The sequence below is a fragment of the Spermophilus citellus genome (assembly GCF_964194105.1).
Source record: "Spermophilus citellus genome assembly, chromosome: 6".
Taxonomy (NCBI): domain Eukaryota; kingdom Metazoa; phylum Chordata; class Mammalia; order Rodentia; family Sciuridae; genus Spermophilus; species Spermophilus citellus.
The window spans coordinates 158,137,444-158,163,841 of record NC_138187.1 but is presented as its reverse complement, the minus strand read 5'-3'; the positions used below and the strand labels follow the sequence as shown (position 1 = coordinate 158,163,841).

Below are 26,398 nucleotides of genomic sequence, written 5' to 3'. Positions count from 1 at the left end.
GAATCTGATGTTGAGCCACATTTTTTACATTTTAATATGCTTGTTTTCATTTTTAAATTATTTTGTACTTTTGCTCAATTTTTTATGCTTACCCTGATGCTGCTGCTGCTGCTAATGAATATATTAATCAGAGGAGAGATACCACAGGAAGCTGAAGTAGACATGCTAAACAGATCCCATTAATCTTTAAACTAGAAAGGAAAAGTTGCATTTCTACTTTCCAAAGGATTCCACACATTCCTCATTTTGCTAGCATTTTTTTTTATCTTCACAGTGGTTAATTTTAGTCTATTGTATGAGATTATATCTTTCTATAATTGCCTAGTATATTTGACTTTAGTCTTCAAAGAGTCTGAGGTGTTTCTACCTTAGCTGGACTGGTATTTTATAGTTTTAGTCTAGAATTTTCATGTGCCACTTTGTCCCAAAATTTAGAACTTGGCCATAATGCTGAGATTAGACATAAATTGTAGTAACTTCCAGGACTTTTATCTCTCCCACATATATGCAAGAAAATATGGGGTATGTATGTATGTGTGTGAGTGTGTGTGTGTGTGTGTGTGTGTGTGTGTATACATACATTCATACATACATACACATGAATATTACTCAGTTTTAAAGAAGAATGAAATTATGGCATTTGCTTTGCCAGTAAATGGATGGAACTAGATACTTTCATGCTAAGCAAAATAAGCCAGTCCCAAAAAACTAAAGGACAAATGTTCTCTCTGATATGTCGATGCTAACACACAATAAAGAGAGGGGAGGAAAGACTAGAAGTTCATTGGATTAGACAAAGAGGAATGAAGGGACGGGATGGGGGTTGGGAATAGGAAAGATAGTAGAGGAAATCAGACATAACTTTCCTGTGATCACATGTGAATATACAACCAGTGTGACTCCTTATCATGGACAACCACAAGAAGGGGATCCTAATTAGGATAAGTTACACTCTATGTGTGTATAAAATGTCAAAACACACTCTACTGTCATGTATGTCTGAAAAGAACAAATTTAAAATATGAAAAAATAGACAATGGGCTGGGATTGTCAGTACTCACAGTTTTTCTTTTTTTAGGTATCAAGTCAAACTTTTAGACGGTTTTATTTTTGAAGGACATTCACTGAATGTTTTCCATGTGAGGAAAGGGGAGGTAGAAAAGAGAGGATATACACGTGAATCAAACTGTGAAATATGGTATATTAAGAAATATGTAATGTTTTGAACGACCAACAATAAAAAAAAAAGAAAAGAAAAGAGAGGATATGAAGTTTAAGCTCCGTTTCTGAAAGCAGGCAGAATTTGTGTCCATTTGTCATCTCCCTGTGATTATTCTGAGTGTGTGGCCCATACTGGCCATTCCTCTGCTGGTACTCTGACTGTGCTGATGTCTTCCACACACCCCTGCTCCCCTCCTGTCCTGACCAGGCAGAGCAGCCTGCTCATTCATCTGGGAAGAGACCCAGTACCGTCCCCTCTGGCCTTCCAGAGCCTTGCACTGTGCTTGCAGACCATCTCTTCAGTGGCTCCATAGGAAAACAAAAGGGGAGTGAAACCTTTTATTTGTTTGGTAGTTACCACATTGGAGGAAACAAACCATATCCCCTTTAGGTGATAAAGATAATCTGGTAATATTCACTTAATTGTCAAAGAGAGACTTAGAGGGAGTGAGTTTCTCAAGGGCTGGCTATCATTCTCTTACATGCAGCTTTTTATAGCCATTGAAATAGACATCTCAGAGGAAGATGTAGAGGCTTAGAATTTGGTGATAAGAGAATTATCACAGAGGTGCAAGTCGATGTCGCTTGAGACACAAATGACAGAATTGCTGAAGAAACAAAGAATACAGTATACTTATATTCTAAATAAATAGAAGCTGAAAATGCTTCCTGACTTGAACAGCTAAGGTTAGAGACCAAAATTTTTGAAAAGGCCTCCAATAACTGGATCAAAAGAAATAAGCAAATATTTAGAGAATTGAAATGATAATATTGAAGTATATTTAATTGTAGAAAATTTTATTTCATTAAAGCACTTTATGATTTGTAAGTAGCAAGTAGAAGTAACTGTTTTGTATAGGAACTTAATAATAATTGCATTTCTAAGTAGATAAAGGAACTCTGTTTGTTCAGTTACTTAGGCATGATGTTAATCTACCCGTGAAAGAGATACAAAATATCATAACCTGTCAATTCCATTTTTTCAGGGTGACATTTAAAGTAGATGTTTACATAATAGTTGATCCTAGGACACTGGGTAAATTAAACAGATTTTTCTGTCTGCTTGGTGTAATTTCTAGAATGTATAAGTCCCTTTCCATATTCTTTCAGCTTATTGAGAGATTTGTTCCTATAACTTAAGACTTTTATTCTTTGTTCAGATTAAAAAAATTGAGAGGGCTAATAATGTTTTATTGGTCATTGAAATCTCAATGATAGAAACTCATAAGATCCATTTTAAAAACTGTTTCTTACAAAGAAAAATAGCAACAGAAGACACTATAAGGACACTATCACACTATCCATCAAAATTTAAAATGCAGTCATGGTTTGACTGTTTAATCCCTCTTTGTGGAATAAGCCTTGCCCTACCCCATCCCTCCATGTGTACAAATAATATATATACAAGGTTGTTTATTGCACTATTGGTGATAAAAAAACAAATGAGGAACATCTCAAGCATTCATACAGGAAAGTGATTAACTCTGGCATAGCCTCATAATTAAATACTACATAGCCATTTTTTAAAATAAAGAGGCAGCTCTTTACATCCTGAGAAGGAAATGTTTCCAACTTATATTGTTAAGGGGGAAAAAGCAAGATGTATAACAACATATACAGAATGCTCTCTTTTTTATAGGAAAGGGGAAAAATTTTTTAAAAAAACATACTTTTTTCATAAAACATTAGCAGGGTACTAGAGAAATTTTTAAGAGTAGTCATGAAGTTATGCAAAAGAAACAAGGGGGCAGATATGGAGGACTAGTTATGTTGCGGTAGTGTTTGTATTTTTCAATTGTGACTGTATTATCTTTTTTAAAAAAGATAACAATGACAGCATGATTAAAATTTAAAAAGGAGGGGCTGGGGTTGTGGCTCAATGGTAGAGTGCTTGCCTAGCATGTGGGAGGCACTGGGTTCTATCTCCAGCATCACATAAAATTAAACAAATCATGTCCATCTATAATTAAAAATATTTTAAATTTTTTTTAATTAACAAAGGAGACAGTTTATCTCAAGTAAAGAGGCTGGCAGCTTTAAACACAAAATTTGCCTTGTCACTCTGTAGAAGGCTGGCTCTGAAGGGCTTCATTCACTTTAGAACTTCAGTCATTCATGCAGAGGACTAACAGCATGAAGGAATTTTTTTGACATTCTGAACAAATGGTACTCATTCACATTTTACCTGTATATATTTTCCTATAGATGCCAGAGGAACAAGCTTTCTGTGTTTTGGTGAAAATCATGTATTACTATAAATTGCGAGACCTCTACAAAAACAACTTTGAAGATCTTCATTGCAAATTCTATCAGTTGGAAAGACTAATGCAGGTAAATAAAAATTAGGAACCTTTATCATTCAGATTTGTTATCAAAAAAGCCTAACGGTGTTGATGAGCAATGATCAGTTCTAAGAGTTTAGTGAAACACTACTGAAAATGTAAATAGATTTGGTTTCTGACCAATATTTACATTGATCTTAATATCACAATGTATGTATTTAGCTACTTGACTATTTATAGTTTCATGTTTTAAATATTCAGTTTTAATACACTCTGAAGTGAGATTATAGTGAGTTAATCCAGTGAGAAGAATGATGAATATTATTTGTAGAGAAATGAATATATTTGCCAAATAAAAAATTCAAACATATAAGATCTTTCTCCATACTAATTAGTACTACTACCATATTTGGATATACAGAGGACACTTGGAAAAGACAGAAAGAAGTTGGTAAGAGAATAAAAAGCACCCGGAATACCATACTGTACGAACATAGTTTAATTTTCTTCCATATAATTTTTGTATCCCAAACATTGTTGTTGATGTGCCTCATAATATTTTTTATAAATGTATTTGTGTGAGAAACATTCTTTTATATGTATTAGGTATTATAGAACAAAATGGTAAGCAGGGCAAAATTACTGACTAGAGTTGATAAATAGAGTTATTACGTAGTTTTGAAATTCTGCTCGCAATTGGAAATCTTAAATTTTTAATGGATCTATTCAGCATATTTGTTTGTATGACTTTCTAAAGGAGGTTTTGGGATCCCAGAAAAATGTGAAGGAAATAAATGAATGGATTGATGTGTATGTGAGATAGTTGAGGAAGAAGAGTAGTGGAATGTGAGAATAGAAGATGCTGGTAGATGTTCATTGTCATGACCTATCAGGAAATCCCCTGGTGTCTAAAAAGGACGGTGAAGCCAGCTGGAGACTGAAAGTCTGGAAGACCAGGGGAGTAAGAGACTGAGAGTTTACAGGGAAGTAGGGAGCAACTTTATTGGGAAGAGTCAAAGACCTTACATATGAAGAAGAAATGGAGAGAAAAACCTATCAAATGAGCCATAAGACCAATGATGGATGAGTGTGGAGGGGAACGACTCTGGTATCTAGTAACAATGGGCATTATAAAGAAATAGGTTCTTGTTTAAAGATTCAATTTTACCAAGTAAATATTGGAGTTACTTACTATTTACCTTTGTTTCACAGAAGTTTATTTTTCAAAGGTTAGTATTACTGAGGGCTTTGAAAATAACATGAATATATATAGTACTTGAAGAGCAAGTTTGTGATAGTATGAAGAAACTCAGCCTCTTTTATCTATTAGCACTTTTTACTTGTTAACGCTTGATGACCAATTGGAACCTTGGCATATTTGTTTTTCAGAGAGCATGTTATATAAAAATGCTTTATTTTGTTGTTGTGATCTCTTTATGAAAACAAAATGAACATGAATTTGTACATCCTTGCCTGTATTTTGGTTATTAAAATAGCTGATACTTTGTACTTGGGTTTCATGATTTTGAAAAGCATTTGCTTGTTTAACTTGGGAAGAAATTAAAGCTAGCATAAAGACATGTTTGGGAGATATTCAGCTTTATGTGTTACACTTTGCACAATTTCACTTTGCCATTTTTGATATATTAAAGAGAAGTTTTTACTATGTGGTTATGCTTTTGAACTTCCCAAGTGTTCAAAAATACATAGAAGTGACATTATGGACCCTAGATGATGTTGATATTAGATGGTACCCAAAGAGACGTGTTTCTTTTCTGACCAGCTAAGAGGTGCATCTTGAATGGGGATGTTGTGATGTGACCCTATGTCAAGATATTCTTAAGACTGTAGGTGTTTTGTCAGACCCAGCATTTCCCAAAAAATAAGAACACTCAACTGAGCAAGAGATGATCAGCTTTTTGTTTATAACAAGTCAATTATCTGTCATATGATCAATTCTGTTATCACTTCTGTGTAGTTACTTAAAATGCAACCAATGCTGGAATACAGTGAAATTGACCACAGAAATCTTGCTATAAACTGCACATGTGGCAGGAAGTAAAGCTTCTTCAGTGTTCCGCCTCCTAAGTTTTTCATTTTGACTTTTAGGAACAGCTTCCAGACCTGCACAGCCATTTTTGTGATCTGAACCTGGAGGCTCATATGTATGCATCCCAGTGGTTCCTCACTCTCTTTACTGCCAAGTTTCCGCTCTGTATGGTGTTCCACATCATTGACCTGCTGCTCTGTGAGGTAGGCTGAGCCCAGCTTTCATTACCAAGCCAAAATAGAAACCTGTTTCTATTTAAAATGGTTACAGTATGATATAAATCCATATCCGATGACAAAAAAAGCTCTATTGAAATATTTAGTAAAGATTTTTCTGTAATTTTATCATTTGTGCAGAATAAAAATAGTAAGGCATATACAATTCCACAAAGGAAGGAGAGGTGGTTAAATTTTATATCATTAAATACATAATAAACCTATATCTGTGTAATAGTGTATTATCAACGTAACAGACTTTTAAAGTTAAATGAATTTTGAATGAGGTGTTTTAATATCAATGCAATTCTAATAGTAAATATAAGTGATATTTTTGCAGTAATTAATTCCTCTATTCATAAGATATATCTGTGTATGTATTTGAGGCTCCTGACAAATGATGAGAAAAGTTTTAGGTAATATAACTATGTCTTTATTTTATTTTTTGAAGTGTCGGGGATTAAACCCAGGGCCTTGTGCTTGCTAAGCACATGTTCTATCACTAAGCTGTACCCTCGGCCCAGTTATACTTTTAAGCAGTAGAATAGTTCAGAACACAGTTTGTAAAATTACTTAGGTATTTGTTCATTTCTTTTATTATTTTTAGTTCCTTAGGTGGCTATGATTATTTATTTTGTGTGTGTGTGGATGGTGCTGAGGTACTCTCTCCACCACTGAGCCCTCCAGCCCTACTTTACTCTTAAGAAATAAGTATTACATATTTTATATTTACCATCAAATGTTTGACAATTAGCATTATAGGCAAGTTACTGAGTGAGAAGTATGTGTTTCGTTTTTTTGTTTGTTTGTTTGTTTTTTAAAAAAAACGAACTTGGTGACTTTCAAACCAATGTTAGCTATTTACCTTCACAGAAACTTTTGGCCAATGTACACATGGACATACATTTCATTCAGTCTAAAATATTTATATTAAGCTACTTATGTTCACAACTCAAAAGAATCATCCATTTTATGTAGCTACCTTTTTAAAATTCAGAAGTTCAATCAACATGTATAGTGTGTAATACGTAAACACTTCATTGTCTAGAAATCATGTAAACTAAATAATTCCTCTTCATTTTATAATTAAATGAACATGCCTGGTAAGAATATTACTAGTCAAGTTCAAATCAAGTCCTCTAGCTTAAATATATATATACACACACACACACACACACATACATACACATACATACATACGAGCGCTCCACCTCTGAGCCACACACAACCCCAGCCCAGTCTTCAAGGTCTTTGTTTAGCACTTGCGTAGTACCTGCAAGTTGTGGAGCATGTTGTAAGCATGTAAGATTTTGACTCATTTGTAGCATCTTTGATAAACAAGAGACACCTGATGGGCTCTCAGAAGAGATTCTTGAATCATAAATATGTAACAGCTAGGGAAGCTGATTGGTAACACATTAATTTCCCTATTCATTTTACTTACAAATTAGTATGTAAAATGCCATTCTAAATTTAAGCTAAAGGAAGAATGCAGAATTGAAGCTAAACCCTATTCAAAGTCAACATGGTATCATCACAATTTACATGAAGCAAATTTAAACATTTGTACTAAAAATGCTATTTGACCTGTTTGTCCCAATTGGTGTGGTGATTAGTTCTGACTCACAAACTTTAGGGCATTATGCTTTAAAGGCAAAAACCATGTTTTTGGGTATTGTGAAAACTAATACTAAAAATTAGTCTTGATAAATAAGTCCTCGTGGACATTATTATATTGAGTTAAGGTTAGTATTTCATGATGTTTTGTAAAAACAAGAAATTGGGAAGTATGGCATTGTAATAGTTTCTGCATTCTATATAGTATGAGCTTGCAAATATTTGTTATCATTGCTTCATTTTTTCTGAGTTTATCTAATTTCATACTAAATTAGTTCTATGGTATTTATTATAGAAAAGGAAATGAAATTAATGTTCTTAATCATTCAGCTAAATTGGATTTTCCGATCACTTTTTGGTAGAGTGGTAATGCTGTGGTCTAGTTCACTGGAATGATGACTTACTAAAGTTGTCTCTGCCTGGCACCTGTTCATGGTTCTTCTAGAACCTAGATTCAGAATTGCTCAGGGAATTTCATCTTGAAGGTACTTAAATTTCTAATTTCAGTTGCTAAGAAAATTACAGAAAAGCAAACTAAATTCATAAGCCTTCCCATCACTTGTCAACTGTGATTCACAATCACAGTGGGAGAAGAATTTTAATGTTCATTAAAATTAATAAAAGCATCATAACTATTATTTTCCTTCCCCTTTAACCTGTTCTCTGTAGTAGTTAAGGAAGTTGCATAGCTTTCCAAAACATGGGGGTGGGTTTGTAATAACACCATCGTAATACCTAGAGAAATAACTGAGTGAAGTCAGTTTTCAAAATAAACTTTATTGGGAACAATGTTTTAGTATGCTCCAGGATGTTCGTTCTTTCCACTAACTTGTCTTTGTCAAGGGTTATTTTGCAAAGGAAATTTTGAATAAACTTTTACTTCCTGCCTGTGTTTTTTCTTTGCCCCTTTCCTTCTTTTAGTTAATAAAATATTTATATCACAAGCTATTCTTTCATATGTGATAGAATATTCTAAGAAATGGTAACATAGTCATAGATTGTCCTTTAGATGTTTGTTTTGTCATAATTTTCTCTCTTTAAGAAAACAACCAAATTTTGATGGTTTGAATCAATATTTAGTTGCAAATGGAAGGTTATGAAATTCTCAAATGGAAAGGTGTTGATTTTTCAAAGTTTATCATTTTGACAAAAATTATTGTTCTGTAAAGCCTTTTACCCAAGGATTCTACTTAAAGTAAAAAGGAAAGACCTTGCCTTGGAGAGTTCACTTCCAGAAGGCCTATTGTCATGGTGTGCTTTCCTACCTGCCTTATGTCCTTTTAAAGAGTTCTTTCATCCCCAGATTGAAAATATGAAGCTAATTTAGCAAGAAGGGAATAATTTTATAGATACTGACAATGCAGTCTCACTAAAAAAACCAACCCCCCCCCAAAAAAAAAACAACAGCAACAACAAAAAAAACCTCCTAGTTATTAATAGCTTTACCTAAAATGTTTACTTAAACTGAAATATATTGCAACTAGGGCTAATTCCTAAGTTTGGTGTAAGATGGATCACAAAAGAATTTGAAACTAGAGTTCAAAAATACATTCTCTTATATTAAGATGAATAGAACTCTCTGTAGATTGTCTTTAGCCAGTAATTGAAATGAAAATCATTTTTTAAAAGTCTGTTTTATTGTCTGCCTCTATTTGGAGAGATAAGAAAAAAGCTAAATGTGTTAACATTTAAAGTGTAAATGTTGTGATGTTAAACTATCAAGAATAAAAACACTGAACTTTTAAAAATAATTTATTGAAGTATAACAGAATAAAAGAAATATATAAAAATAGTATAAAACTTGAGAGTTTTTCACAAAAATGTACATATTAAGGTAACCAGCAACACCCACATCAAAAAAGCAGGATGTCATCTCATGTCAGGAGCCTGCCTTCACTACCCCTTTTTAGTAACTACCTCTCTGAAGAAAGATCACTATTCTTTTAACACCATAGATCAGTTTTGCTTGTTGTTAAACTTTATGTACACGCAGTTTTGGAATATGTATGTTTTTCCGTTTTATTCCTCATGTTTGTGAGATTTATCCTTATTGTTGCATCTTCCCTTGGTTTATTTGTTCCATTGTGTGACTATACTATACTTTATCCATTCTTCCATTCTCTTGTTGACAGACATTTGAATCGTTTCCAGCTTAAGGCTGCTACCAACATTCTTGAACTTACTTTTGGTGAACATAGATGTGTATTTTTGTGGGTACCTGAGAGTGGAATTGCTGGATTGGGATGTGCACATGTTCAGCTTGAGGAGATAGAGCCAAACAACTCTACAAAATATCAAGACTATTTCTTTTTAAAAGTTTTTTTTTCTTAATGCAGTAAAGGTCTTTCTTTCTTGTGGTCAAAGACAGGCTTTGTTTTGTTTTTAGAAGTAGATACTGGGTCAGACTATAGTTCATGAATATACAACGGAATGAAACTCATTTGGTGATAAAAGTGATTCACTTGATGTCTGAAACTGCATACAGAAGAGCTGGCCAAGAGCTGGATTGCTTTGTGTTTATCCTGATGGGGAAAATCTATCACAGTGTTCAGTTTTAGAAGAAGCAGTATGGAAACAGGTATAACAAGGGAATTAAGATATTGGCCTTTTTAAGTCAAGTCTTCTTGGATCATCATTTTGAAGTTACTTGTTGTATATGTAAGTTTCAGTGTCTTTATTTGTAAAATGAACTAGCAATACCTATTTTTCATGTTTTGTGTAAGAACTGAGACTGTGATATAAAATGCTTGGCACTATGCCTAATTATCAATTAATAAGAATATTTTTCTGAATGGTGTTTATCTGTATAGCCCTTCTAGTTACTTCTCACTTTTTTTCTGACTGGCTTTCTATTCACCTTTTCCCCTCTAGTTGAGATACTTCTTTGTTGAAAGCAAAATTTTAGCCAGTGACCTTAATGGAAGTTGTATTCTTTCTCAGCAGTGATTCAAATAATTCTCTAAAAAATTTTTTTTCCCCTTTCCCTTCACCTTCTCACAAAACACAAGAGGAAAACTCCAGTATTTCTCTGAGTCTTGACAGGATAACTGACAGCTGGTGTTTGAAGTTGACTCTTCCCAGATAGTTCAATTTTTAGATTGCCAAATATATTCAGCTTTATATAGTAACTTGGTATTTCATGAAATTGACCCTTTAAGTTATAGTGTATCTCCCTGTGTTTCCTTTTTTAGGATGATGGGGGAAAAAAGACATTTCTACATTGTTTGATTAGATACCACCAGGTATATTTTCCCTTTCAAGGCAGGTTTCTGAACTTATCTGAAGAGTTGATTCATTATATAATATTCTCCCTCTATACCACCAATTTTCCCTAAAACTTCATCAGAATGAGCTGATATAAGGAAGATTAAAATCTCTCACAGACATACATGTTTGTGAAAACTCTAGTAGCCACAAGATTAAAGAGAAGGAAAAATGCTTTAACTAACCAATAAAAAACTATGTAGGCTACTTTTAAGTTTTATGTATCCACAGAAATTTTCAGGACCAGAAACTGTTTCTGAAATCTCTTTCCTGAATCATGAAAGAAATCCCATTCAAAATAAAATAAAGTACTTAGGAGTAAACTTAGCTAAGGAAGTGAAAGACCCCTACAAGAAAATTACAAAATACTAATAAAAGAAATTGAAGAAGACATTAAAAAATGGGAAAACTGCCCATGTTCATGGATTAGAAGAATATCATTTAAAACTGCCTATTCTATCTAAAACAGTCTACAGATCAGTGCAGTCCCTGTCAAATTACTAATGACTTTATTCACAAAAGTTTGAAAAAGAAGTTTAAAAATGTATATGGAAGCGCAAAAGACCCAAGTAGCTTAAATAATCTTGAGCAGAAAGAGCAAAGCTGGACGCATCACAATACCCGATTGCAAGACCACTACAGAGTAGTAATAACAGAACAGCATGATATGGCATAACCACAGGCACACAGACGACCAGTGGCACAGAATGGAGATCCCAGAAGTAAATCTATACTTTTACAGCCAAATGGTTCATGACAAAGATGCCAAAAACATGGATTGAAAGAGGAAGTCTGTTGAACAAATGCTGCTGGGAAGACTGGACATCCACATGCAGAAGACTTGAAACTTGACCTCTCACTTCTTACAGAAGCTAACTCAACAGGGATCAAAGATCTTACTTTGAGACTTGAAACTTTGAAACTGCTAGAAGACAAAAGGGGAAACATTGCAAGATATTGGAATCAGCAATGATTTTCTGGCTAGACCCCAAAAGCATAGGAAACAAAATCAAAAATTAACCAATGGGATTATATCAATCTATAAAAACTCTGCACAGCAAAGGAAGCATCATCAGTACATGATGGGACAACCTGTAGAACAGTAGGAAAGAAATTGCCTTATTCTTCTGACAGAAGGTTAATGTGCGGAATATATATAAAGAATTCAAAAGGATTAACAGTAAAAAATAAATTACTTAGTTTAAAAAAAGGGAAAAAAATAAAAAATAAATTTTAAAAAGGGAAATCATCTGAATAGACCTCAAAAAAACAAAAAAAGATACAAATTGTCAACAAGTGGATATAAAAGTGCTTAATATCACTAGCCATCAAGGAAATGCAAATCAAAACTGTAGTGAGTCACCATCACTTCCCAGTAAGGATGGCTGTTATTAAATAAGCAAACAAGCAAATAAATAAATAAACAAACAAACCACATGCTGGTTAGCCTCAGCAGGAGGAGGAACTCTTACACATCATCGGTAGGATCATAAATTAGTATAGCAACTGTGGAGCACAGTACAGAGGTTCCTCAAAAACTACAAATAGATGTACCCTATAATCCAGTTTCCCACTCCTGGATATATATCCAAAGGAAAGGAAATCAGCATATAAAAGAGATTCCTGCATGTCCATGGTTATTGCAGCACTGTTCACAATAGCTAAGATATAGGATCAATCTAGGTGCTTTACAACTGATAAATGGATAAAGATAATATAGCATGTATATACACAATGGACTATTTTTCAGCCATAAAAAAAGAATGAAATCCTGTTATTTGCCATAAAATGACTGGAACTCAAGAACATCATATTAAGCAAAATAAGCCAGACACAGAAATACAAGTACCTCATATTCTCTCTTATATGTGGAAACCAAAAAATGTTTACCTGAAAGTAGAATAGTAATTACTAAGAATGGGAGAAGGATGCCAGGGGATAAGGGGAGAGAGTTGAAGAATGGTGGTCAGATATGTTCAGTGTACGCTGCATGGATGGATGGAAAGATCACATTAAAGCCATTAGTATATATAGTTAATACAGTATAATACAAATAATAATATAAGACCTTATTGCTGGACCCCAACTTTTTCCCACATAGAAGAATCTTTATAGTTCTTACATCCATTGGCTTAAAACTCTTTTTTAGGCCTTCATTAAATTTGATCTCACGAGCAGAAATCTCTAGTTAAAATGGAAGAACCATTGTCTGTGCTTCTTATGACTTTTAGAAGAATGAACCAACCAACCTATCTTCCTTCCTTCCTTCCTTTGTTCCTTCCTTCCTTCCTTCCTTCCTTCCTTCCTTCCTTCCTTCCTTCCTTCCTTCCTTCCTCAGACATTTACTGAAATAAATAAATTAAAATCTAACTTAATGCCAGGCATTTAACTAATGCCTGTTTAGATATACAACAATAAAGAAAAGGTAGATAAAACTATTGACCTCATAAGGTTTTTGTATTTGTAGAAGAGACAGACAATAAACAAATGGTTAAGTAGGATAGATAGCATATCAGAATTTAAAAGGTATATGGAGAAAAATAAAAGGAAGGAAAAGAAATATAACAGATCTTAACAGGGCCTTTGACCCTCATGAAGACTTTAGGTTTTACTGGACAATGATGAGAAACCAGTAGAGAGTTTTAAATATAGGAGTGGGGTGCAAGGATATACATTTGATTCTGATCACTTAGGTTACACTGTTGAAAAAATATTGTGAGAGTGGGTGTGGTGGTGCACACCTGTATTCCCAGCAACTCAGGAGGATGAAGCAGGAAGATTGCAAGTTCAAGACCAGCCTTGGAACTTTGTGAGAGCATATCTCAAAAAATAAAAAGGGCTGGGAATGTAGTCAAGTGCTAGAGTGCCCCTGGGTTCAATCCCCATTTTATGGTTTGTTTATAAGTTGTTCCCCAAAAGCTTCTGTGCAAATGAGAAATGTTCAGAGGTGAGATGATTAGATTGTGAGAGCTGTGACCTTTTTAGTCTATCCTAGTTTAAGTGGACTAGCTGGATAGTAACTGTAAACAGGTGGGTTGTGGCTGAAGGTGGTGAGTTACTGAGGGCCTGCCTGGAAGTGTTCATCTTCCCTGCCTTTTTCCCTCTTCTCTGCTTTCTGGCCTCCATGCCCTTCCATCATGATGTTCTGCCTCACCTTGGGCCCAGAGCAATGAACACTAACCTTGCAGTAAACCCCTGGAACCATGAGCCAAATAAACAATTCTTCCTCTAGAATGTTCTTGTGAGGCATTTTGATCACAGCGAAGCAAAGCTGACTAACACACCCAGTACCAAGGAAAAAACTACTGCAAGGACTCAAGGGGGAAAGTAGGATGCATTCGCAGTAACCTGGGTGGGGGACCATGGTTGTTTGGAACAAGGAGGTGACAGTGAAGGTGGTAAACAGTGGTTGAATTGTGGACAGCTTTCAATGGTAGAGGCAATAGGACATGCTGATGAATCGGCTAGGATGAGTTTATGTTCCCTTTTAATGTAAAGGCTAAAGGAAAGAATGGCTGGCTCCATCATGTCTGTGCTTCTGGGAACATATTAGAAACACTGTTTTTATGGAATGACTGAGAAATGTTATTGTTACTGACATTTCTCAATCATTTATTCTGATAGTGCTCATGTTGCACTTTCTCTGTAGTGTTATATTCTAAAAGCAGGTTTTGATATCCATGGGAACATTTACTGTTAATAGTTGGTGTCTTTAAACAAAAATATAGAGTGAAATAATTATGAAAGATGAACAACAGGATAGTAAGTGTGTCAGAATTTATACCTTTAAGTAAAGGTTTATTCTTATTGCATCAGTAAAATCAGAACATGCTACTTTGTGGATTCACAAGGACTATGTAGTTGGACCTGTTCAATAATCCACAGTATTTGGTTGTTGTGTTCTTAGTTCTCATGATCCTTAGAAAAAGGATCACTGACTTATAGTTAAATGGTGACAAAAATTTTGTTGCCCTAATAAAAATCTTCCAGTTCATAATGAATTTAATAATCAAAGTTACTTTGTAGTGTTGTTGTTGCAGACAAGCTTTTAACAGACCAGCCACCTAACTGTTCTTTCCACCTGTCCTCCTGGCTCTTTTATTCTGTTGTTGTTCAAATAACCCATAGAAAACTTTGTAAAAGGCACATCAGATTATGTTACTGTTACGTCAAAAACCCTGCAGTGGTTTCCCACTAAGTAACACATTTATCATTTGGCTTGGTAATCTTGCCCTCCTCCTCCCTAGTGATGTCTAAGAGTCTTACTGTGCTTTGATATCAGTCTTCTTTCAGTTTCTGAACACTTTAGGTTTTTTTCAAGATGAATTCATGTGTGGATTCTTTTCCTTCTGCCTATAATATGTTCCTTACTCTTTCCCTGGCTGCGTTTCCCCTTTATGGTTAAATGTTGCTTCCTGTAAGCAGCTTTCCTTGACCATCCATTCTCAGGGAGGTGCATCCTTTTACCTCCTCTGAGAATACTCTGTGGTTTGTGGTTCTTTATCTGCTTTGTATTACTTTTCCAATGCTTTCCCTAACTAGGTTTTAATTTTCTAAAAGGAAGAACTATGTCTTTTTTGTGTACTACTGAATACCTAGTATCTGTTTGATATATGATAGACACATACAAAGTGTCTGTGGAAGAAAAATAGAAAATAAGAATTAGTGGACAATTTTCTTATCATTGACAATTTTTATCATTGTCATTTAAATGCTGAAAGGCAACTTACTTCTTGAGTTGTACAAGCAAAACAATAAATTCATACCTTTAGGGATTCCTTTCTTCTTAGTTATTTTAAGAAATATAAACCCAGACATACAGCTCAAATACAGTGGAGGTTTATAATAAATATAGAGGAAATCCAGAAAAAGTTAACCTAGTTCCTATGGAAGAACAGGCACCAAAGTAACCCAGGCACTCACTCTATGAATCAGAGAATTGTCCTTTTCCTAACCTACTTCTTTTTGGCTTTGTGTAGGTCCTAAAACATCTCAGAAAGGTCTGCATGACATTTTAACTCTGATGCCAATAGTTTTTAGCAATCTCCTTATGTAGCTTTTAGATAAAATTCCTAGAGAGAATCTGGGTGTTCTTCTACATATTTTAAAATAAGTCTGCATTGTCATAGGTCACAGGTATGGGTCCTCTTTGGTCAGTTGTCCATCTCTTGACTAGTATTCTGTGCAAGGGATTGGAGTGGGGTGAGTCACACGACCTGCAACCTTCGTAACAGGAGCTGTACCTGGAGGCAGATTTCCCGAGAAGGAATGTTGGTGAATCTGGCACAGAAAACATCTTGAGTGTATAAGTAGCTCCTAGGCTTAAGTTCTTAGTGTCAGCAGCATTGAAAGTAGGTGTTTGATAAGCATATTTACAAATAAAACTCATTCATCTCAAAAACAAGTCATATATCTCTTAGCCATGGGCATTTATTTAATTAGATTGGAAGAATGGTTGTGAAATAGGGTAGAATCTTTAAAATTATAATTTGTTCCTCAGAATTGTAATGGTGCTAATACCTATAAAGTAAATTGAAAATGAGATCTTGTATTATAAAGTAGTTAATTACCTTTGCTGTCCTGTTTGAGGCATACCCAATTTTTGTTTGTTTTTGGAGCTGGAGATTGAGGGTGCTTTATCACTGAGCTACACCTCCCCAGTCCTTTTATGTGTGTGTGTGTGTGTGTGTGTGTGTTTTAGTTGTAGTTGGACACAATACCTTTATTATTTATTTATTTTTATGTGGTGCTGAGGATCAAACCTAGCACCTCCAACATGTTAGGTGAGCACTCTACTGCTGAGCCACAACTCCAGCCCCACCAGTTCTTTTTTTAATTAATTTTTTTTATTGTAGATGGATACAATTCCTTTATGTATTTGTTTGTTTGTATATTTATTTTTATGTGGTGCTAAGGTTCTAACCCACTGCCTCTCACATACTAGGCAAGTGCTCTATCACTGAACTACAATTGCAGCCCCCTCACCCAAGTCCTTTATTTATTTATTTATTTATTTTTGAGGCCGGGTCTTGCTAAATTACTGAAGTTCTGAGTTGCTCAGGCTGGCTTTGAACTTATGATCCTTCTGCCTCAGTCTCCCAAATTACTGGGATTACAGGCATGCACCAACCACATATATACCCAATTTTAGATGATAACCTCTCAGGCTTCTCTTTGTCACAGAGTTTTGAGGCTAGAATGTTGGTAGACTTCATCAATAAGAGTGTTTCTGGACCATGCACTTTACTCAAAACTGGATACATTGTTCTACTCCAAACAGAGTGCCGACCTTCACATCTCTCACACAGTTGGCCAATTTAGAAATAGGTTTTTGGTTGTTTTTGTTTTGTTTTGTTTTGTTTTTTAACTCACACATGTCTGATGAGTCTTGACCTTTGTGTTCATGGCAAGCAGATAGTTTTGTATCTCTTATGAAATCATAATTATACCTGGTGTATGTAATCCCAGCAACTCAGGAGGCTGAAGCAGGAGGATTGCGAGTTCAAGACCAGCTTCAGCAATTTCAGGAGACCTGGTCTCAAAATCAAAAAGGACTCAGGATAGAGCTTAGGAGTAGAGTACCCCTGGGTTAAAAAATAAAAAAAGGAAAGAAAAAGAAAAAGTCGGGTGGGGGGAGAAGGAGGAAGGAGAAAATGGAAGAGGGAAGAGAAATAGGCCTCATAAGCTATGCTCATTGTAAGGGTGAAGTCTTGTCAGTTCTCAGCCTCAGTTTGAGTGTCTCATCCAGGACTGCTGATCTCTTATCCCAGGTGCTCCTCCCATCATGAGCAGGATTTCTCATGTGAATTCCCTTCTCCTGACACTCCAGGCACTCCGCTCCAGCTGCCCTTTTCATGTACTTTATCATCAGCATTCATCGTGTGGCATTTTAACCAAATAAGGATTTGACCTTTTCATCATTTATCCAGGGCCTCTTACTTATACCTGGACATTCCAATACTAGAATTGCTACCATCTAGTGGTCCAGCTACCAGGACAAGAATGCTGATTATATTGGTTAAAAAGAGGCAAAATAGGACCTTCTGGTTTCCTACTTTCTGGGTTGTCTCACCAGAGCATTCAGAAGCTGTTCTGTTTTAGAAGTCCACTTGACATTTTGACTCTCATCCATGTACTAGTAGTATAGACCATTGTATTCTTCTGTTCTGAGGAATAATGCCACAAAACTTTCCATAGTTGAATAGAGCTATTTCCTGCTGGCCCACTGCTCATTGACCTATTGGATTGCAATTTGGTCCACATCATAGTCTGGTAACAACATAGTAGTTGTTTCTTAAAGTATTACATTGTTTCTTGTAGAAGTACTTAAAGTATCTGGTAATATGTTTCTTACTCAAGGAATGGTCCTGTTGTTCTCTTAATATCCCAATGCAGGTATGCACTACTTCAGACTAGTTCTTGTGGTTTGCTAATTGACAGATAGTCAATAATTCATTTTTAAATAAGAATTCTTAATACAGAAGAAAATATGTGCATTCTTAGTGTTTGGAATGTCTGTTATTTAAAATATTATTCACTAATAGCAACATATAACTCTTGTAAAAGAAAGATATCTTATAGTTCTGAAAAACCCCTAGTTTATGTGTCCTCTGTTTTCTCACTAATACAATCAGAACACATTTTTCCTAATCATTAATAGTCTCTCAATAGTTTAAAATAAATGAGTTGAAGTTAATATTGCTGAATATATTTAAATAGTAAGAGTTAACTTGAAACCCATCACGTTTTTAGGCTTCTGAAAAAACAGGTCACCTTTCGAATCTCCATGTGGCATTGCCTATTCACCTGTCTAGCTGAATGATCTTATGCTTGTTCCAGATCCCATATTTGATTTCAATAATCAGTACTGTTTCTGTTTCTGGGTAGTGGTGAACTACATGGAAATTTTACAAATACTTCCTGTTCTGTGAGAACATCCTCCTAATAGCAGAAGTGTATAACGATGTGGTCCAGGACCAGCACCGAGAGATACTGTCCAGAACCCACTGCCATTTGACCAGTCCCTGACAGTTCTGAAAGCTGGATGGGGTCATTCTCTTCTCCAGGCTCTCCTCACCTGCTCTAGTGGCACAGAACCCTCTGGGTGGGGAATCCTGGTGCATGGGGCTCCTCCATGGGCTTCTCCCTCTCGGCTCTCTCTCCAGGGAAGCCTTGGGTCTGTCAGCTCCCTACCCTAGGGACCCCTCAGGGAATGTTTCTGTGGAACATCTCTCTCTCTCACTTTTCTCAGATTTTGTCTTTTGCCTTCTGCTTTTACTCCTTCACCCCATTCATTGCCTTCTTTCCCCTCAGGTTTTGTCCTGGGTTTTAGTCAGTCTTATCAGCACTAATTTTTCAAATCTGACTGGAATGAAGAAGAGAGTGAATGCAGACCTCTTGCCTTGCCCCCCCCCCCCCCCGGCTCTACCATAAATACATCAAACATGGTTCCCTCTGCCACCATGGCTCCTGGGGCATCTTTGTTCTAAGAGTCTCCACCTCATTTCTGGGCTTAGAACTGTATTCTAGAAGACCCTCTTTGTTTGTCCTTGGTCAGTGGGTACCTAGTCCCAAAAGGAAATGAGGGAATGATAGAGGAGGAAAAAAATCTAGTCTGGCTTACCTCTTGTCAAACTTGGATTCTAATCGGTACTTAATGTTTAATAAGCTTGTTCATTTTGAGGCCCTTGGTATCATTTGTCTTCATCCAGTCTTTAGAGACATTAAAACTTTCCTCCAGCTCTGCCAGGCTGTGTGAAGATAGTAGAGACAGATAGCAGAGACCTGGGAGATAGGGAAGGACAGGAGAGAAAGCCCTGGCAAAACTGCAGCCACACAACAGAGGGCTAAGAACCGTGACCCCTCAGATAGGGGGCCACCCTCTCCTTACAGCAAGGAGGGTTTCTAAGGGCTTCTCTCTACCATTTTTAAATTGTGCAAGCCAGTATTTTTTATCTGTGTATTTTTCTCCAAGAAATATGAACCAGTTTTTAATGCTTTGGTAAAGGTAATTCTGGATTTTCTTTGAAGATCATTGATAAACCTGAATTACAGATTATCCCCTTCATTACAGGGGATGTAGCTCAATGATAGAGAGCCTGCCTAGTAGGCATGAGGCCCTGAGTTTGATCCCAGCACCACACAAATACAATAAAAAGAAATAAATTGGCCCTTACCAAAATTTGTGTTTCAAGATTATGTAAAAAAAAAAAAAACACACACACTGTCAAGAATGTGGTGGGATGAAGAATGGGAGAAAGTATTTGCAAATCACATATCTGATAAAGGCCTTGTGTCTAAAATATATAAGGAACTCTTCTTACAACCCGATAAAAAGACAAGTAATGTAATTTAAAAATGGACAAAGTATCTTAATAGACATTTCCCCAAAGAAAATACAAGTAGTCAATAAAATAATGAAAAGATGTTTAATATCATCAGCCATCAGGGAAATGCAAGACAAAGCCACACCCAATACTCTGCAGGCCTACTAGAATGGCTACAATAAAAAAGATGGATTAAAAACGCTGTTGAGAATGTGAACCCAGGCACAGCAGTCCAGGATTTTGGCTGGAGGAGGGGGATGAGGATGGGTTTGGGGGGTGACAGAGTATGGAAATGCTCTGGAATTAGTGTTGATAGTTGTACAACCTGTGACTATTAAAAAAAACCAAAACACTGAAATGTATACTTTAAACGGTCAAATTTTATCTGTTTTATAAAACTTAGAGTAATAGGAAATACTTGTTAAACATAGAAGTTCTAGAGGCTCATCTCAGGCACAAGATTCTTTCCCCTGAAGCCCTAGGAAATCTGTATGCCTAATAAATATCCTCAGGTTTTCATTTCCTATTAAAAGAAAGCTGTTAACAGTTGTATGAACATAGTCCTTGAAATGTACTCAGATTAAAGGATGGGTATTTTTTGATCACTTTAATCAAATGCAAACAACATAAGCAAAGAAATACTGGGGTGCAATTTTCTGTTCCACATGGGAGTTACTGAATGATCTAGGCTTGTCCTTTCTCTGGAGAAAGAGTGAGGTGGAGAGGCATGAGGTAGTGCCCCTTTTTCATTTCTTTGAATTCATTAGTTTTACAAATTCTAGGAAGTAAGCTAATGTCCAAGGTAATGAATTCAGAGAAACAGGAAATATCCAGCAATGTTTCCGTGGTGGTTTTAGTGTTGATTCTGGGGGTAAAACCTTGATGTGCAGATTTTTTTTCAAGGTTTGTTAGTTATGTGTTACCATGGGCCTATCAACAAAGCCAAGTTGACAAAGAGCAGATGTGTGTTTTAAGAGCTAAACTTCCTCAGCAATAGTCTCTGGATCAGATTTGTTTCATAGCAGTGCTGCAGCAGGACAAATTGTTATTAAAAATAGGCATACATTTTATTTCATGAAGATTTAGGAGAACAAGGTGGATCCTTTTAGTGTAAGCATTTGACAAATAGAGAATGAAGGTGGGTCTGCTTTTTCCTGTTAAGAGTACCTGTGGGCTTATTCAGATGTGTGATTTCACTGAGTTGGAAAATGTATATGATCATTAATAGCACCCTATAAACAATAAGCTTAAAATTCTCTTGAAAATCTGAAAGTGTTCCTTTCCCCAAATTTAACACAGGTATTTAAAAATTCTATTCACAAGTACCTTTTTTTAAAAAGAGGGGGAAATACATCTTGATACTCAATAAATTCTTTATGGTTGATTCCAGTCACTCATACTTTGTTTAAACCTATTTCTTTCTTTAACAATAAAAATAGATAATCAAACTTTATAGAGTCCACTCCTACATGGACAGTTTATTAGAATGGTTTTGCTGCATGTCAGCCCATGTGTGCTGTAGAGCAGATGTTCTGTTCAATTCAGGTCTGGGAATGTGATTTTGAAAAGCTCTTCTCACTTCCCCACTTTTTCTGAAGCTTGTGATTACACTATTAGCTGCTAACAGGCATCTTCTGTGCCTCAGTTTGAAGCATGGGGTTCTATCAAATGGAACTTCAATGCTCGCTTGGACTTGCTGTGTGCAGTGGACCCAGGGTGAGCCCTTAGCCAGCATTTATTGTGACTATTTTATGCCAGTCATAGTACTTGATGATGAGGACACAGAACCAATAGACATTCTTGGAAAGAGATAGGTTTTGTGATCAGATAAAATAAGATGATTCTTATATTACTTTGGATCTTATGAATCTGTAAGTCCGAAATTATTAAATATTATCAATTTCCTGTGCTTCAACCTAATAGTGTACTGATAATAGTGATCCCTTGGAGATAAGATCATAAGAACAATGTCTAATTCATGAAGATTTAGGAGAACAAGGTGGATCCTTTTAGTGTAAGCATTTGACAAATAGAGAATGAAGGTGGGTCTGCTTTTTCCTGTTAAAAAAAGTCCCCCAAATTCCTTTGAGGTTGAATATCATCTGTTAAAAAGGCATGCAAATTCTGCATTTTGCTGCACAATACAGCTATAGTTGTCTTAGTATGCTTTTTCTTCCCATATTCAAATAGAAGTTGTCTGTCCAAAAAGACAGCATATTTGCCCTGGCTTTCCCTCTCCTCACACAGTCCCTCCACCTCAGAGGTCTTACATACCTCTGTTTGGCAAGTTTAGTTATACAAATGGGAAACTGGGAAACCTTTGGAAGGCAAGGGCATGGGGGAATTGATGTTTTTAGAAAGGTATATTTGAGACCACCAAAATAATTGTGTTGAAATATCAACTGTCATATACACATTAAGAATAAATACTGACATTGTAGATTATTGTTGTTTTTTTCAAGTTTGCTTGGTAGCATATGTGCCTATCTTTTGTGTTAAGAATACACTTAAGAGTATGTGATATAACACCAAATTGTCTAACAGTGCTACATTTTTGCAGAATTATGGAGGAGGGAACGCATTACACAATGTATGCAAAATTTTTAGATCAGATTTCCTTTTATAGCCATTTCTCTGATGCACCTTTTATATTTGGGGAAAAGGAACTCATAGAATACATTAATGTGTTATGTTACATCAGCAGGATAACTAGACTTTTAAGGTTAGTTTATTAATGACTTATATGGGAATTTAAAAGGAACACAGTACTTTATTTTAAAGGTATTGAAAGGAGTAAATACATGGATGCACATTGATTGGACTGGTGTTTGTAGCATTAGCAGGGAGCCAGGGAAGCAAATAGAGGAGCAGCTTGTACTTGTAAAGTGTTTTGAAGTGAGGCTCTGTCTCTAGAACATAGCTGATAACTTATCAATTCAACATCTAGGGAACTGAAGATACTCACTGAAAGGAATGTCATTGTATCTGTTTTTTGTAACTGTGACAAATATCAGAGAAAAACAACTAAGCAGAGGAGAAATTTATTTTGGCTCATAGTTTCAGAGATTTCGGTCCACAAGCTCCTTTGTTTTGGGCCTGAGATGAGGTAGAACATCATGGCAGAAGAGTGTGGCATAGGAAAGCTGTTCAGCTCATGGAAGTTAGGAAGCAGAAAGAGAAAGAGAGTTTGAGAGAGAGAGAGAGGAAGCGAGGAGAGGCCAGGGTTAAGATATAGTCCCCAAGGCTTGCCCCTAGTGGCGTACCTCCTCCAACCATGCCACTCCTGCCTGCTGTTTCCACTTCCTTCCAGTAGGTCATTTGAATTATTAATCCATTAAGTGGATTAAGCTACTAATGGGGTTATAGCCCTCACGATCCAATCACTTACAAAAAGCCCTGCTCTGGACATTGCTGCATGCAGGATCAAGTCTTCAAAACATGAACTTTTGGGGTACATTTCAGATCCAAATCATAACAGTCATTTATTCATTTAATAAATATTGAACATTTAATATATGCTGACTTTGAGCTGTCCTAATGGATACACTATGGTTAACAGAATAGATATTGTATTTGTATTCATGGAGTGAACAGACCAATGGACATACATATTATAAACACATTTTAAAAGCTACATATGAATAAATCATATATATATATATGTGTGTGTGTGTGTGTGTGTGTGTGTGTGTGTGGTTATACATTATGACAAATGCTATGAAGGGAAAATCTAAGTTGCCTCAAGATTTTGTAACAGGGAAATCTATTTTAGATTGGGATTTCAAGAATGGTCGGTTTGAGTAAGTGACATTTAAAGCTGAGATCTGAGGGATGAGTAGGATAAATCCCAGTGATGAGTGAGGGAATTGCATGTTTAGAGGATCTAAAAGAAAGTCCGAACTTCTAGAACACAGACGGCAGTTGGCTAATTGTGCCAGTTTGCTAATTATATGCCAGTTTGATGGCATATTAAAGAGGTGCAGTGAGGAGCCACTGAAGATCTGCAGCGAGGAGCCATTGAAGATCTTTAAGCTGCAGTTGCAGGGTGGTTGGCATGTTTCTAAGATGCTGTCCCTGTTGTGAGTGCATGGAAGGGCTGAGGAGGCCAGGGAGAGTACCTGTTCTGGTGAAAGCCACCTGTAGGTTAAACTCTTAAGTGTCACTGCTATATTCACCCAGGAAAAATACCTATCTGGGATAGTAGAAAATATTACCCCTCACAGACCCCAAAAAACACTATGTATATAAATTGAAGGTTGAGAATGAGGAATATAATTCAGAGAAACTTTTGGTGAGGTTTGTTTGCCTTTTGTTATTTACTTCTGAAACTTGACCATTTTTCTTTCAAACAACTTCTCTATCTAGGAAAAGAAATTTAGTGAATTTAGACTTATAAAATGGAAGCATCAATGTTTTACCTCACTTTACTTTTTATTTTCATTTTTCCTCTTTGTTTTTTCCTTCTGTAACTTTCATAGCACTTGTATCTGTGGAATGTCTTGTGCCTGTGAGAGGAGACAGAGCAGGTGCCTCATGTCTGCGAGAATGAGACAGCCTCTGAAGCAGTGTCCACTCGCTTGCTGGGCCAGGCAGGGAAAGGAAGGGCTCGCACTGTTCCCATGGCGTGCTTCCTGTGTTTTTGCTCCAAGAGAGTCTGAAGCAGTTTCTGGAGTCAGAGAATTGCAGTGAGGTTGGTTGGAAAAAAATACAATTCCCCAGGAGCTAGAATAGACAATACCATGAATTACCTTTATTGATTGGCATAATTATTTTATGATCCTTAACTTGTATATTAAATTTGTGTTTGCATAATAATTTAGCACTTTGAATTTTCCCTTTGAGTTTTTATTCTTCTAGAAATCTTCACTAGGTTTAGATTATCTTATTAGGATTTGGGGGCTATTAATAAGCTCTACTTCTACATTGATTTTTCAGGAAGCTTTTTATAAATTAGGATGCCTCTTTCCTTTTTTGTTTCCTCACATGATTTTTGATCAGCAAGGCTGAATCAAAAGCAACTTACTTTTTCATCTTGACTGAATTATCAAAATGAAGTCTTCTAAATTATCTGTCACTATTATAAAGCTTAGGGAAAAAAGCTTTGCCTGACTCAGGTTAGAAAAACCTGAATCATGTCCTCAATTTTGACAGCTTGATTTTTGTGACCTCTTGTCATGCACTCACTGATGCATGGTGCCATCTGCTGTTCATGGAGAGTGGATTGTATTTTGAACCACTTGGTAGAACAGATATGTGGTACCCAAAAGAAAACTGCAAAAATAAATTAAGTGAAAAAAAATTAAGTGGAAGAGTAGCCTGTTTGAAACTTGCTGCTCTGTGGTTTATTTACTTGTTTCTATGTAAAATCATTTTTAAATCTGACTATATCCAGCACATGCATGAACCACAAGATTTTGTGCTCATTGTTTTGATTTTTCTTGCTCATCTTACCTTTCTTCTTAGAGTAGCAATGCTCTGCCCAGAGAGGGCAATCAGTGGATTTCTCCGTTGGCTGTTTGACTTAAGCCCGCTTGGTTTGTTTTGGTCACTCTACGGGCACCTTTGGTGTGAGCTGCTCTTATGGGCTGTGCAGCCTTGTACAAGTCACCTCACTTCTGAGTGCCCTGTTTTCTTTCTGTGAGAAGATAATATGCATCTCTCAATCCTCTTGCCATGGACATTTAATGAGATAACACTTGTTATGTACCTAACACAGTCCTTCCCTTTCACATAAGCATTATTATTTTTAGGTTCTGTGGGTTTCCCTTTTACCTTATTTCAAGGACAAAATTAGTAAGAACCAGTTTTTTTGTTGTAGGATTATAAACTCTTCAAGTTAGAAGGAACATTAGCAAATGGGCCTCAAATTTTCATATACCTTTGATCACCTAGTAGTCTCATGGTTCACTGCCATCCTACCTGGAGATATTTAGATAGCCTTCTAAAATGAGTGTCATGCTAGGTTTATTCAAAGGGAACTTATCCAGTGTACATTGGAATTTTTTTTTCTGGATTTCTCTTGCTTTTCACAACATCTGTGAAAAATAGATTACAATACTTTTTGGGATATATTTTTCCCAAGGATAATACAGAAAGCAAAACTAAACAAACACCTTTAACCTAGAACTCCAAATTGAGAATTTGGTATGGCATTTCCATACCATTACTGACTTTTCATCTTTGATTTCATTCATAAAGACTCCCCCTATAATCAAATTTGCAAGAGGCCTGGAAACTCCTCTAGTCTGAGAAGGCTAGATTCTATTGGCATATTTTCTAAATGAATCTTGGTTTCCAGAGTCTGTTCTGGTAATGCTGGTACCTTCCTTGCCACATCTGGGACCTAGAACTTAAAGACTGCCATGTCTCCATGAATCTGGTCAATCTGTTCTTATTTTGAAATCAGAAAACCAAGGATATATA

The 26,398-nt window shown here is 35.9% G+C and overlaps 1 protein-coding gene across 6 annotated transcripts in view; it reads left to right on the top strand.

Annotated features, from left to right (window-relative positions):
• Positions 1 to 26,398, top strand: part of RABGAP1L (RAB GTPase activating protein 1 like) — a 647,569-nt gene that overhangs the window by 427,066 nt on the left and 194,105 nt on the right. For all 6 annotated transcript variants that reach the window (XR_014022598.1, XM_081298896.1, XM_081298894.1 and 3 more), the window contains 2 exons: positions 3,427 to 3,552; positions 5,613 to 5,756. Coding sequence is in view for 5 of the 6 variants with exons in the window: in XM_081298896.1 (XP_081155022.1) it covers positions 3,427 to 3,552; positions 5,613 to 5,756 (270 nt within the window). In the remaining variant the exon portion in view is untranslated. The remainder of the gene's footprint in view (positions 1 to 3,426; positions 3,553 to 5,612; positions 5,757 to 26,398) is intronic.